The sequence below is a fragment of the Antennarius striatus genome, chromosome 22, assembly GCF_040054535.1.
Source record: "Antennarius striatus isolate MH-2024 chromosome 22, ASM4005453v1, whole genome shotgun sequence".
In the NCBI taxonomy this organism is placed as follows: Eukaryota; Metazoa; Chordata; class Actinopteri; order Lophiiformes; family Antennariidae; genus Antennarius; species Antennarius striatus.
The window spans coordinates 15,040,154-15,054,821 of NC_090797.1; the positions used below are offsets into that span (position 1 = coordinate 15,040,154).

The 14,668-nt window shown below is 44.7% G+C and overlaps 1 protein-coding gene across 1 annotated transcript; it reads right to left on the reverse strand.

Moving 5' to 3' along the window:
- Nucleotides 1–1,185: 1,185 nt before the first annotated feature.
- LOC137589700 (probable E3 ubiquitin-protein ligase makorin-1) lies at nucleotides 1,186–4,247 on the reverse strand. The gene is made up of 7 exons (XM_068307554.1): nucleotides 4,228–4,247; nucleotides 3,392–3,573; nucleotides 2,933–3,099; nucleotides 2,638–2,843; nucleotides 1,943–2,053; nucleotides 1,646–1,790; nucleotides 1,186–1,338 (listed from the first exon to the last, which is right to left on the reverse strand). The coding sequence occupies exons 1-7, from the start codon at nucleotides 4,245–4,247 to the stop codon at nucleotides 1,186–1,188; spliced, it is 984 nt and encodes a 327-aa protein (XP_068163655.1).
- Nucleotides 4,248–14,668: the final 10,421 nt, after the last annotated feature.

The window sequence follows — 14,668 nt, forward strand, 5'->3', positions numbered from 1 at the left end:
TGTGTGTGTGTGTGTGTGTGTGTGTGTGTGTGTGTGTGGCGTGAGGATCAGGAGGTGGTCTTCTGGTGTCGACCCGGTGACACCAGTGGACCGTCACCTGAACATCAGTTTAACGTGAACACGTGTTCCTCCTGATCCTGGACAGGGTGGGGCCACCTCCATTTAAACATCACTATTGGTCACATGTCACAGTGAATCAGTACTCATCACCACAGCAGACAGCTGCTAGCTGCTGTTAGCGACCTGAGCAGCTAGCGGTCCAATGAGTCCTGTTGCTGTGGCTTATGTTTGCTCTGGAGGGTTCTGTTGGGTTTTTCTGTCTATTAAAGGGCTTTGAAATGTCTCTTGATGTGGTTAAGAGCTATATAAATAAAAGTTGGTTGAGTCTGACTCAGGAGGTGGAGCTAAAGGAGAAGAGGAGGAGTATGTAGAGTGGAGGATGAAGACGAGTGTCTGTCAGTGGGACGATGAGCTAATGAAGCAACAGCCAGGACTAAGACATCAGGGGTCGGGGGTTCAAAGCTGTTTTTATGCCACTAGAGGGCGCCACCACATTCTAGACCTCACCTTCACTGGAGGGAGGCTAAGGCTAGCTGTTCATGCTAGCTACAAGAAGTATCTCAACAGATGTCTGTGACATAAGGACATCCGTCTCTCATCCATCCATCCGTTCACCCACTTTGACAGACAGCTTGTGATCCAACAGGCTCTTAACCATTAATGAAACACACACACACACACACACACACACACACACATACACACACACACACACACACGGGACACTTGGATGAAGGTGATGAAGGGAGGACACATCAGTACAAAATAATGGCTATGAGCAGCTTTAATAAAGAAAACTGAAGATCCAGCCTTCAGGAGTAAAACCTTACAGTTTGACAGTAAATGTCAGAGTGATTGTCAGGCTAACAGGAAGTGCTAACAGCTGTCAGTGATAAAAGAGTCACACCAAAACCCACAAAGAAACTTGTGGGTTTTGTTTATTAGCAATATTTGAATACAGTTAATTTGTTAAATATTATATTGACTTATTTTTTGTCATTTTAGAATTATACCTCCTACATGAAACGCACCAGAAAGACCAACAATAGATGTCAAGGTAATGTTTAGCATGAGCACAATGGCTTGTGGGACTTTTTTTCTTCATTTTATATTTCATAAGTTCATTTATTGATGGCCTGCCAGGACCTCGTCTTCGTCCAGCAGCCTCAGAAGCATCTCCCTCAGCTCGAACGGCACCATCTCCTCCTCATCGTTGTCGAAGGAGTCTGTGCTCTCCTGCTCCTCAAAGATGTTCCACAGCGGAGTCCTGGAGTTCTGCTGGACACACACACACACACACACACACACACACACACACACACACACACACACACACACACACACACACACACACACACACACACACACACACACACACACACACACACACACACACACACACACACACACACACACATCAGCCTTCATCCAGTGATGCAGGTTTGCAAAAATCAGACTCCAAATGTCTCCAAACGATGGTTTCCACTGATCAGTGCTTCCACTCAGCCAGCAGAGGGCGCTGCTGTGGAGATGCTGCTGTTCTTGGCAGACCTTCAACAGAACCAGTGGACTGGTGGCCCCTTACCCTGTTCCTGTCATTGGATCCTGGCTGTCGGCGCGGGGGCTGGGCCTCCTCCAGTCGTCCACCAGGAAAGGCGTGTTTATAGAAGCAGATGGCGCCAAAGGGACATGTGCCACGCCCCTCATCAAAGTACCGACACGGCTTGTTCCTGAAGGAGACCGAGAAGACTGTCAGGGATTCAGACACATCAGACAACACCGCCCACTCCACAGCCCAGATGTTCTCCTACAGATCTACTAGTATAGCCCCACCCACTAGTGTAGCCCCACACCTTACCCGTTTCTAGCCCGGCCCACTTACCGCATGCCGTCCTTGTATTTCTGGATGAGCTTCTGCTTGTCGTCCTCATCTTCCACCCAGAACTCACTCGGGATGACAAAGTTGGATGTTATTCCACACTTGGGGCAGCAACTGGAAATAAGTAGAAAAATGGTTTTACCATCTGAAACAGGGAACGTTCAGGAAGAAGCTCCTCTGAAGGAGATTAAAAACAGTCTCAGGAGATGTTTGGTGAGAAAAGGTGAATTAAAAAATGTTTCTGGTTGGTTTACAGACGATTAATCAATGTGATGGAACACTTATCGCTACAACCTCATTCAAAGTACCTCTGAAATATATTTAGATAACATTTTTGATGCTTTCATGAAGAAAGAAGATGAATAAATATTTGTTATCCAAAGCTGTTAAAGTCGATCCACTGGACGTTAAGAAAGTTCTTGAAGACGTTTCATCTCTCATCCAAGAGTCTTGTTCAGTTCTGAAGGTGGCTGGTGTTGTCCAGCTTATTTACCCTGTGGGGTGTGGTCAGGGCTATGCACATTCAGACGACCGTCGTTGAAACCCGTCTGGCCCCTCAACAATTGTTGGGTGTGTCAAAGGGGGGTCGTTGAAATGCAAGTTTCACCTTTGTATACTAATGACCCTCATTAGTATACAAAGGTGAAACACAAATTTCAACGACCCCCCCCACTACCCACCACACACTGACGACTCACTTGGTGATATCGCACATGGCCCTCCTCCACGTCCTGATGCACTTCAGGCAGTAGCAGTGGCTGCAGTTGACCAGGATGCCGAAGCGCCGCTCACTGGGGTTGGCCTTCTCCAACACCACTTCAATGCACATACGACACATCATGTACTCGCTGCGCTGGATGGCGAACGAGAGCTCCATGTCCTTCTCGTGGGCCTCCATGCACGCCTGGGGACAGGTGCAGGAAGTGTGTGTATGTTACCACCATGTCAAAGAGTGTGTGTGACAGCTCGTGTAGTGTGTGAGCAGGTCGTTACCTTGGTGTGCTCTGAGCGCTGACTGATGTCGGTGGGGTGGAGCACCTGGAGCTCACACATGTTACAAACGTCGCCATGGAGATAGGCACAGTTGATTCCATAGCGGCACTTTCCAATAGCGGCATAGAAGCAAAGCTGCTTCCTCAGCTCCTTGTTCTCAGGATCAGCTGCAGACGACCCACAACATCAAAACATCAAAATACTGTTACCATGGTACCCACACGCCTACAACCTGATCGGACTACAGCTTCCTTCAACTGTTTGTAATCTCAGATGACACAAGTTCACAGTTGTCCACTTGCTTGTCAATGGGTGAACAAAACAACAGTTTTACCAAATACCAAAATGAACAACAGCCCAACCCCCACGTAAGAAAATATCCACAGCCCTAAGTCTCCTCACAAGGGGACGTAGGTGGGATCTAGTGCTTCTCCCCAACACACCACGCGGATCACTCACCCCGTCCACAGTACGGCTGTCCTGAAACAAAATCGGCCGCGTTGAACCAGTCTTGAACCCATGAGCCGGGTGTTGACCCACTGGGATCCAGGTCTGATGGGTCCAGCAGGGAAGTGGGGGGAGGCATCAGTGTCTGGGGGGTCGGCCGCTCCTCGCTTTTGGGTAGTTTGTAGTGTTCAAACCTGAGGACACACAAGTTACCATGTTATAACAGGAAGGTTGGGAGATAGAAACCCATTAGTCCCCCACACATATCAACAGAAAGTTGGGTGATAGAAACCCACCGTAACCCCCCCCCACCCCTCACATATAAACAAAAGGTAAGGGGATGGAAACCCATTACCCTCCCTACATACAAACAGAACAGGGAAAAAACATCAACCGTTTTACCAAAAGAGCCTAAAAGAGCTACATAGATCTGAAACTGCTGCTCCACACCACTGGTGTCAGTGTCAGTATGAACACAAAGCATTTTGGGATTTTTAATTAATGGTGAGAACATTTTAGAAACCTTTCCCCGCTTCACCCTAAATTCTGCGACCAGTGCTCCTCGTCTTAACTCTCATATCATTTCGTTTTAAGAAGTCAGGACCAAACATATCCATGAGCACAGGAGACAGTGCTGGGATGAGAAAGATTACTCTAAGAATCTTCCAGCAATAACACAACAATACAGTCAGTACTAACAGTGTGAAGATGCTACTGCTAACTGCTAACCCATCTGTTCCAAAAGATGACCATGACTCCAAACTAAAGTACTGAGTCAGAGTAAAGTGTGTGGAGTCCTCCAGGTAAAGGCAGGTCAAGAAGAGCAGAGCAGAATGAGGAGAACTTACTTCAGGCTGGTTGAAGACATGTCTGCAGGTCTCAGTCATCCACGTCAGGACTCCTTCAGTTGTGACTCACTGCTACTGAGTCCAGACACTTATAGTCCTGCTGGGGCAGGAACTCGCCCCCACAAACCCCCAACACAATGAGGGTCGTTAGGAGTCATTCCCACTCAGGTGGGCCGTTGTCCCGCCCACTTTCATGCGAGCTGCCCCCACATTTGAACGTGAAAGGTGGTCTCAGGTTTCTGCTCCAACAGGAGTAACTGGACTCAGTCATCAGAACTGAAGAGGACTCTCAGACGAGAGGTGAAGCGTCTTCAACCAACCTGGAGGAAGTCCAGCTGACTGTGTTCTAATGTGATGTCACCAGAAACAGTCGTTAGACGTTTCACAAATCAATCACACTGTTTTCTCATTTAATTTGCAGCCTTTTGCATGACGTAGATGAGCCAGGCCAGGTAGGTGTAGGTGAACTCTCCCAGGGTGCAGCTGAAGATGGAGCTTTTCTGGTGGAAGCCGCAGGCGCGCTCCTGCTTGCTGCGTGCGTTCTTCATGAAGAAAATGCTCCAGCCGGAGATGACCACCAAATCCGCGGTGATCCACGAGCACCAGTACAGGTCGGTGAAGATGATGAGGTAGAAGTCGTGGACGCCGCCCTGGAGGATGAGGAGCAGGAAGCAGAGCGCCTTGTAGAGCGTGCCACGCATGAACGTGCGCTCCAGCAGCTCTGGACGAACTCCCCCGACATCATGATGGAGGCGGCGGTCACCAGGGGCTGGATGCTGCTGCGCTCCTCTGGGATGATGCTGCCGCTCGTCTGTGTGTCGCACCTCCCACTCAGCCGACCGGATTCTGGTGAAGACACGGGGGGGCGTGGACCTTGACACGCTTTAGGTCAGAGATGCTCGTTCTTCTGGTTGTTGCTGTCGGTTTGTGAGATCAATGTATTTGTGCGGTCACCTCCTGTTTCCTTCCCAGTGCATTGAAAGGTGGAGGCGAACGGACATGTGCAGAAGCTTCGGGGGCTCCCGCTGCTGGTGTGGAGAAGCAGACAGTGGGACGTGAGCTGCTAACCGGTAACACCGGTAACACCATCACTTCATCATGACCAGAGCAAGGAGACGTTTCTCCTGCATGAAGGAACATTTAGAACAGGGGTCACAAACCTTTTTGAGGCTGAGGGCTACTTCATGAGCACTGAGTAGTATGAAGGTCTACATAGGACCTCCATCCATCCATCATCTATCACTTATCCGCTTACCGTGTAAACCCCAAGAGTGTGTTTCCAAAATTACATGGACATATCAACTTTTTCACCAGAGGAGCATCCTCTGGTGTTGTCGTGTCAACATCCTGGACAATGTTGACATGACAAATAAAGACAAAGACCGCCTGGTATCATGGTGCAGCAGGAACAACCTGGAGCTCAACACTCTCAAAACAGTGGAGATGATAGTAGACTTCAGGAAAGATCCTCCTGCCCTCCCCCCGTCATCATCTGTGACACTCCAGTGACCCCTGTAGAGTCCTTCTGCTTCCCGGGCACCACCATCACCCGGGAGCTCAAATGGGAGCAGAACATCAGCTCCCTCACCAAGAAGGCTCAGCAGAGGATAAACTTTAATGTACTTTGCAATAAAACTTTTTCTGATTCTGATTCTTAATCACCCTAACCTGCTGCACGTCCTTCCCATCTCTGTCTCTCTGTCTTGCCAACCTGTATAGATCAGTCTCTCCCTCCTTACTGTCCAACTTAGCATGCAAGTCATCATAAGCCCCCTTGTTTGGCCTTTGCTACCTTTACCTTCACCATATGTTGCATCTCCCTGTACTCCTGTCTACTCTCCTCAGTCCTCTCAGTGTCCCACTTCTTCTTAGCTAACCTCTTTCTCTGTATACACTCCTGTACCTCCTCATTCCACCACCAACTCTCTTTATCTACCTTCCTTGTAGATGACACACCAAGTACTCTCCTACCTGTCTCCCTGATCACATTAGCTGTAGTTGTCCAGTCATCTGGAAGCACCTCCTGACCACCCAGAGCCTGTCTTAACTCCTTCCTAAAAGTCATGCAACGCTCTTCCTTTTTCAGCTTCCACCATTTCGTCTTCTGCTCTGCCTTTTCCCTCTTCATCTTCCTCACCACCAGAGTCATCCTACACACCACCATCCTACGCTGTTTGGCTACACTCTCACCTACCACTACTTTACAGTCACTGATCTCCTTCAGGTTACACCGTCTACACAAGATGTAGTCTACCTGTGTGCTCCTACCTCCACTCTTATAGGTCACCCTATGTTCCTGCCTCTTCTGGAAAAAAGTATTCACTACAGCCATTTCCATCCTTTTTGCAAAGTCAACTACCATCTGTCCTTCTGCGTTCCTCTCCTGGATACCAAACCTGCCCATCACCTCCTCATCACCTCTGTTACCTGCACCAACATGTCCATTGAAGTCTGCTCCAATGACAACTCTCTCACTTCTAGGCATGCTCTGCATCACTTCATCAAAGTCCGACCAGAATTTGTCCTTCTCCTCCAGCTCACATCCTACCTGTGGAGTATACCCACTAACAACATTGAACATCACACCTTCTATTTCTAGCTTCAGACTCATCACTCTATCCGACACTCTTTTTACCTCCAGGACATTCCTAACAAACTCCTCCTTCAAGATAACTCCTCCTCCATTTCTCTTCCCATCTACACCATGATAGAACAACTTGAACCCTGCTCCTAAACTTCTAGCCTTGCTACCTTTCCACCTGGTCTCCTGGACACACAGTATGTCTACCTTCCTCCTCTGCATCATGTCAACCAACTCTCTACCTTTTCCTGTCATAGTTCCAACATTCAACGTCCCTACTCTAATTTCCATCAGCGCCCTGTAGGTCAACAGTGCCGATGGCGGTCATTGTTAACCCGGGCCTTGATCGATCTGGTATGGAAGTCATAGGTTTGATTTGCATCTTTGATTTGGCAAAAGTTTTGCACCGGATGCCATTCCTGACGCAACCCTCTGTATTTATCCGGGCTTGGGACCGCCACAATAAGACACTGGCTTGTGTCCTCTTGTGGCTACATTAGGCTTAGGATAAAATAAAGTTTTTTTCTTTTATGAGTGTGGAAAACTGTTTGCTTGGACGTCATAAGTGATTCTGTGTAACTGAGTGTATGATTGCTGAGCTCAGGTGTGAATGTATGAGCTGGTGTGGTGGAAAGTTTTTAATACAATAAAATAATATAGTAAAACAATATCATCTAAGTGAACCAAAGATCTGGAGTGTTGTGTGTGTCATATTGTTCAGCTCTTGTGAAGGTGGCCCCAAGATGTCTCCAAGTCAACACAGAAATATACACCAAAATACACTATAATGCTTATACATAAACATCATATAGACACATACATTATTCTACACATTGCTTTTGAAACTATTAAAACTTTGCTACAGCGGGCGCCAGCTTTGACTCTTCCAGACTATGAGAAACCGTTCCAGTTGTTTGTGTCGTGTCGTCAGGGACATGCAGTAGGGATGTTAGGCCAGAAAACAGGTGTAGGTACACATGCTCAACCAATGGCCTATTATTCTGTTGCACTAACACCGGTAGAACTAGGTTTGCCAGAATGCTACCAGCACCTGGCTGCCACTCATTTGTTGTATGAAAAAGCATCAGCTCTTACTATGGGCTATTCGATAGAGATTTTATCACATCATAAGTTGATAAACTTAATTGAAAGAGGAAAATTTGTGTTAACCTCACAACGGTTGACTGACTATCACCGACTTCTTGAATACCCGGATGTGACATTGCATGTCTGCATGGTGAAGAACCCAGCAGACTCCATTCCACTCCCGTTTGAGGGGGAACCACATGACTGTGTGGCTGAGGCAGAGAGATGCTAAACTAAGGTCTGACCTGAGTGCTATCCCTTTGGAGTCAGCCGACATGACTCTGTTGGTGGACGGCTCCTGCTACAGAGATGGGGAAGCACTCAGAGCAGGTTGTGCAGTTATTGAGTTCAAACATGGCAGAACTGAGATTGTTCGAATGGAAGAGTGTGTGCAGCCGTGTTCCAGCCAGTTGGCAGAACTAAAGGCTTTGACGTCTGCATGTGAGTATGCAGAGGGTAAAAACGCTAACATCTACACAGATTCTGCCTATGCACATAGGGTGTGTCATTTGTTTGGTGCAGCGTGGAAGGAAAGAGGTTTCAGAAAAACTGACGGCTCTCCCATCAGCACCGTGATCAGATCATGAAATTATTAATGGCAATGATGAAACCAAGATCCTCAGCCATAATAAAGTGTGCTGCACATCAGAAAAATGATTCATGGGTTGCCAAAGGAAATGCAGCAGCAGATGAAGCAGCTAAAAGTGCAGCTTCAGTGAACAATAAAGCTGTAATGGTAACTCATGCTGTGGACCTTGAGGAACAAATAACTTGTAAAGATTTGATATTGTTACAGGAAGAGGCTCCAGAAGCAGAATGCCATTTATGGCTTCAGAGAGGAGCTTCTAAGGATGCTGGAGGATTGTGGAGAAACCATGAGGGGCTATTTGTTGCTCCGAGTGGACTCCTACCTTTACTGATCAATGAGGCTCATGGGGTAGGCCATGAGTCTAGAGGCGATGATGAGAAAAATTTTAGAATGGAATTTTTGGGCTCCTAAACTACATCAACATGTTGATGGAGTGATTGGCCGATGTGAAACATGCTTAAAAAGTAACATTGGAAAAGGAGAAACACCTCCTGCTGGACATATTCCAGCACCTGAAGGACCTTTTCTACACCTGGTCATGGACTATGTTGATATGGTGAGACCAGTGCAAGGGAAGAGGTATCTGTTGGTGGTGATTGATAGATTCAGCAGGTGGGTTGAAGCGACACCGTCCAAACACAAAAATGCAGAAACTGTTGCAAAGTTTCTGTGTCGTGAAATCGTTCCGAGGTTCAGGATTCCACTAAGAATAAGTTCAGACAATGGAAAGGAGTTTGTGGATAAAACCGTGAAATGCATGTTGCAGAAGTTAGGAATCAAGCAGAGATTTGGATGTGTGTACAATCCTCAGAGTCAAGGTATTGTGGAGAGAGTGAATGGGATTTTGAAAAACATGAAGCTTTAACCGGCAGGTCAATGCCTTCTCCAATTTACAAAACAGCTAAGGGACCTTCTCTTGATATTTTGACAAATGACATGAAGTCGTATGTCAGACAAATGACTAACATCCACAGGAGCATCTCTGCTCTGTTATCTCATTACAGACAAAAGCTGATGTGGGGACTCCTGCCAGAACTCACCCACCGGTGTGAGGGGAAGTCTGACTACAAAGGGGGGTGGATGTATAGATTCCACTCGTCTCGATGTCAGTGAAGCAGGGAGATCCTCACACCATTAGGGGTTGGGCTCTGGGGGAATGTCCTTATTGCCATGCAGCCAAGTACGGGACGAGGACACTGTGAAGGACTGATAACTTTGTGTCACCAAGAAGTTTTTCAGTGAAAATTCATAAACTCACTACTACTGTACATATTGTTCAGTTTTTCAGTAATCTTTGTTTTTTAGTAATCAGGATGTCATAATGCATCTATAGATGAAAGGGTCATGTTCAAATGTTTTGGAGGCTACTAAGTTTGGATTGTCTTCTCTGCAGGCTAAGAAAGCGATCGCTCAGTGAGGGTCACGGAGGAATTTTTCCCCAAGAATGTAATCATCGGGGTTTTGGCCTCCGTCTGTAGTGAAGAATAGTGAGACAGTAGCCATAGATCTGCGCCATCTTTGTTAAAAATTGGGTTGTTGCATTTTATTAAATTTCCCAGTTTTGGTCCATGGCTTAAAAGCCATGGAAGGGGGGAATGTGGTGGAAAGTTTTTAATACAATAAAATAATATAGTAAAACAATATCATCTAAGTGAACCAAAGATCTGGAGTGTTGTGTGTGTCATATCATTCAGCTCTTGTGAAGGTGGCCCCAGGATGTCTCCAAGTCATGAAGACGCTGCATGAAAATAATTCCTGTTTGACCATATTTGGAAATGCTTGCATGACTGTGGGTCTCCTTGAAGAAGTTAGACACTGACAGAAGCAGCTAGCCAGATCATTTCATACACTGTACCTGAAATTAGAATGTATGTTTCTGCACAGGGTCATCCAGAGAATGTCTGCAGCAGATCCTCACAGGGTTCGCGTGACTGATTATGTTATGTCATCAAATAGTTTTGTGAAACTGTCGACTTGATATTTTTGGTAACGTCTGGAGGTCATGACGAACCAACTGAGAGCCGTAAAGAACTGGTTGAAAGCAGATGGGCCGAGGTTAATACCTCCCCCTAGTCACACCTTTAGGGTATAAAAAGAGATGTGATCCATTTTTTAGTTGGTATTTGAAGTTTTCATCTACCGAGAGTACTCTGCAACAACACACCGGAGGACTTTTTCATCATCTCCAGAGCTCTCATCATGCTTAGATAAGTATTTGTTGAACTTGTCTGTTTGTTGAACCTGTCTGTCTGTCAATATCATCGATGATGTTATTGGACTCATACTCAACCTATTGATGATATTATTGTACTGCTGCTCAACCTATACATGATTTGAATTGACAAATAAATATTTTGTATTTTACACTGTCTCCTGTCCTTAAGAGAAACAAAACCCCCACCACACTGGAAAAACAATAAGTCTGATTGACTGTGTTTGAGATGCGCTTATGTGCTGTAGATGGAGTAGTAGAAAGTGTATTGAAAGTGTGTTGAAAGCGATAATAAAGTTTAGATTGACGTTGTGTTGAGCCGTTAAGGCTGGTGTGAGTTGTCAGAGCAGAGGTTTGGAGGTTGGTGCGCGTAGTGAAGGAGAAAGTGTGTAGAGTCAGTTTGTGTGGAGAGTTCTGCTCGCTACGAGAGTCTAGTAGAGACTGGAAGTTAAAATCAGGAAACTTATTGAAGGGGGAGGAGTCTGAAGACACTCACACTGGATTTTCCTAAAAATATATCTAACACCCCCCCACACACACACACACACACACACACACACACACACACACACACACACACACACACACACACACACACACACAAACACACACACACACACACACACACACACACACACACACACACACACACACACACACACACACACACACACACACACACAAACCCTCCTTTGGAGGCAGAAGAGAAAGGTTTTCTGTTTTTCTTAAAGAGCCACTCATCAAAACACAAGTTCTTTTAAATAACCACACTATAATCTGAGACAATGAATCCCACACCAGTGGCTCTGGTGGGAACCAAAAACCCTGACATGTTAAAGGATATGAACTCAATTTCAGAGAAATGGGAGACAAGAACAAAGGGTTTAGAATACCCCTGGACAAAGGGAGGTACGTTTGATGTGGCAGTGTGTGGGAGTATGGAGATCACAATAAGAGACTACAAGCCTAAAGACCAACCAAAGAAACGTTTAAAGAAGAGAGAACTAGAGTCGAACATTTTGAAGTTGTTCAAGAATGTAGGCAAATTCTACAGGTCAAAGGTGAGACAGGGACTGAGGACACTGCAAAACTACGTAGGCAGAGAGAAGGGACAGGATGACAACCAGCTTAATGCGACAGAACTTGCAGGTCGATACCCACATCTGGAGGGTTGGTTGTATTTCAATGGTAATGTTAATGAACCACCAGCAGAAGAAATATCCCAGATCATTGTTAATCATGTGGCTAGGGATGATATTGATATGTTAATATATAAGATATAGACTGTTAATAATGAGAAGAATGTTAATTTCTAAGAGGTTTACAGTTAAATGAAGCAATGAAGGAAAAAGTATGTTTGATGTGAAGGAGAAACAGTCATGAAGGGGAAGCAATAGGATAGGACTCTACATCTGTCTTCAATGTCTTCAAATCCTGTCTGCAAATTTTTTTCTGAGACCTAAGAACACTCAAACTGACTGTTTTTGCCAAGATGTCCTGTTTCTTCCAGAGTAGCATTCTGGGATACTATCGCAGAGCAAAGGAAATGCAAGGGTGGCGACACCAGATACCTATGATGATATTCACTAAAGACTGGATGTGAGACACGAGTCATGTGTTCATCCAGCAGCAAGGCCGTAAAGGCAGGCATGAGGAGACAGTGGAGAAAGGTCAGAGCATTGGAGACAACACACCTATGAACACTGAGATGAATACAAACACACACAACAACACCATTATGATACACATAGACAGACACACATACACTGACATCACTATTATGATTCTAATTAGATAGATAGATAGATAGATAGATAGATAGATAGATAGATAGATAGATAGATAGATAGATAGATAGATAGATAGATAGATAGATAGATAGATAGATAGATAGATAGATAGATAGATAGATAGATAGATAGATAGATAGATAGATAGATAGATAGATAGATACTTTAATGATCCCAAGGGAAATTCAGGTGACATCTGCTTGCAAGAGATACAATAAATAAAATAAATACACACATGACAGAAAGTATAAGTAACATTATATACATGCTGTTACATAATTATAGCAACAGGAAAAAGAATAGCCTAAAATAAAAGGAAGGAAGGAATTACCGTATAAGACCACCCTGATTATAAGACCACCCCCTCTTTTTCAAGACTGAAGTTTGAAAAAAGACTTTTTAAACACCAAATTTAATTTTTATACAGAAAATATTTAAAATACATCTGAAACAAATTTTTATTTTTCTTCTTCGTGACAGGGGTTCGCTTTGGCCTGGGGAGTTCAGTTCGGCATCCGCTTTAAAGATATCTGGCACCATCTAGTGTTGTGAATGGGTACAATGTCTAGACCCCGAATGTAAGACGACCCCCACTTTTTCAGTCTTATTTCAATGCAAAAAACACCGTCTTACATTCGGGCCAATACGGTACTGAGGAAGTAATGTTGATTGTTTATATATTATAGGTTGACATTAGAAAACAGGATGCAGCTCATGCTAATGTTTACTTGGATCAGAAGCAAATCAGGAAGTTTTATCTTCTTATTCAATCAATAATGAACCAAGGTGCCTTTGCTGAATGACCTAAATCACCACAGAACATCCACATCTTGTCCGTTGAGAACCTACTGGGGGCTGGAAACCAGTAACGGAGCTCAGAGCTGTTAAGAAGCTGTACTTGGGTGTCACATGGTTGACGATGACGTGTCTTGTACCATGTTACGTTATGATGGAGAAGCCTGCCCAGAGTGTGGGCCTGTAGCTTGAGATCCAAGGGGGATCTTTGAGCAATTGTGTGATCTCTGCACTCTATTTTATGGCTATAATTCTTGACATGATTTACTCTGTTTGTGTGTGTGTGTGTGTGTGTGTGTGTGTGTGTGTGTGTGTGTGTGTGTGTGTGTGTGTGTGTGTGTGTGTGTGTGTGTGTGTGTGTGTGTGTGTGTGTGTATTCAGTGTGAATGCTGTGTTGTCTATCTGGGCCCGTTTCACAAAGCATTTCTGATATTGAGGTCTGGGTCTGTTCCTGACTCTTGGATGTATGATCAGTCTCACCTGAGCAGCAGACTGTAATGTGGTCAGTAACCTGAAGAGTTGCACAATAATTCACTTGTGTTCATTGTTTAATCCAGTCTAATGAATCCACTATACATTACAGGAGAGAGCCTACGACACCTCAGGACGATTCCTGCTATCCAGGACGGCAGAGCAGTGACTCCATCTGCCAGAATCATTTCAGAGTCTAAGTCACCACCATCACAGCGGGCAATAAAAACATACAATACACTTTTCCTTTGGTCATCTTTATTTCTGACAAATACAAAAATAGTTTTTGTATCATTACAATACTTAACATTTTAATAGTTAACATGATTCACTGTGACCATCACCCACCTCTAACTTGTCCTCCAGTATCTCTATGTCCAGATCTGTCCTCCTAATATGGAGGTCCTAGTAAACCATCTCTATTTTCTGTATTTTTTTTTAGAAAGTAAATTCTATAAACTTCTTCAGCAGACAGATGGAATACATGAGGAGGACATTAAAACATAGTTGCATATGAATTCCACAGCATGAACCGCTGGTGGTCACTGAGCGTCTATTTCACTGTGATAGTCTGTGGAGTTGGGACCCTTTTGCTACTGTCCATCCATGATCTGTTAAAAAAGGATGAGAATGTGTTAATAGTTCAGTAGAGGATAAATGTCACTCTGTATTCCACCAGAATGTGAAGCAATGGGAAGACAACAATCAGTAACATAAAATATTAGACCACCTTTGTTTTCTTCAATTTCGTGCTGATTTCTTCTTCTTTTTATCAATTATCAACTCCTGTGTGTATCGTGACTAAAACAGACAGAAAATAAAACTTGGAGGACCTTTATAGCAGTTATAGGCAGTACAATGTCACAGCCACTGATGTTAGAACTAAAGCAGTTTTGTCTGTTACTGTATCAAGGAAA

Coding starts and splice junctions, on each gene's coding strand:
- LOC137589700 (XM_068307554.1), bottom strand. CDS start 4,247: ATGTCTTCAACCAGCCTGAA. Junction 1,791..1,942: donor AAATACAAGGACGGCATGCG/GTAAGTGGGCCG, acceptor GGTCTCCTTCAG/GAACAAGCCGTGTCGGTACT. Junction 1,339..1,645: donor GATCCAATGACAGGAACAGG/GTAAGGGGCCAC, acceptor GTGTGTGTCCAG/CAGAACTCCAGGACTCCGCT.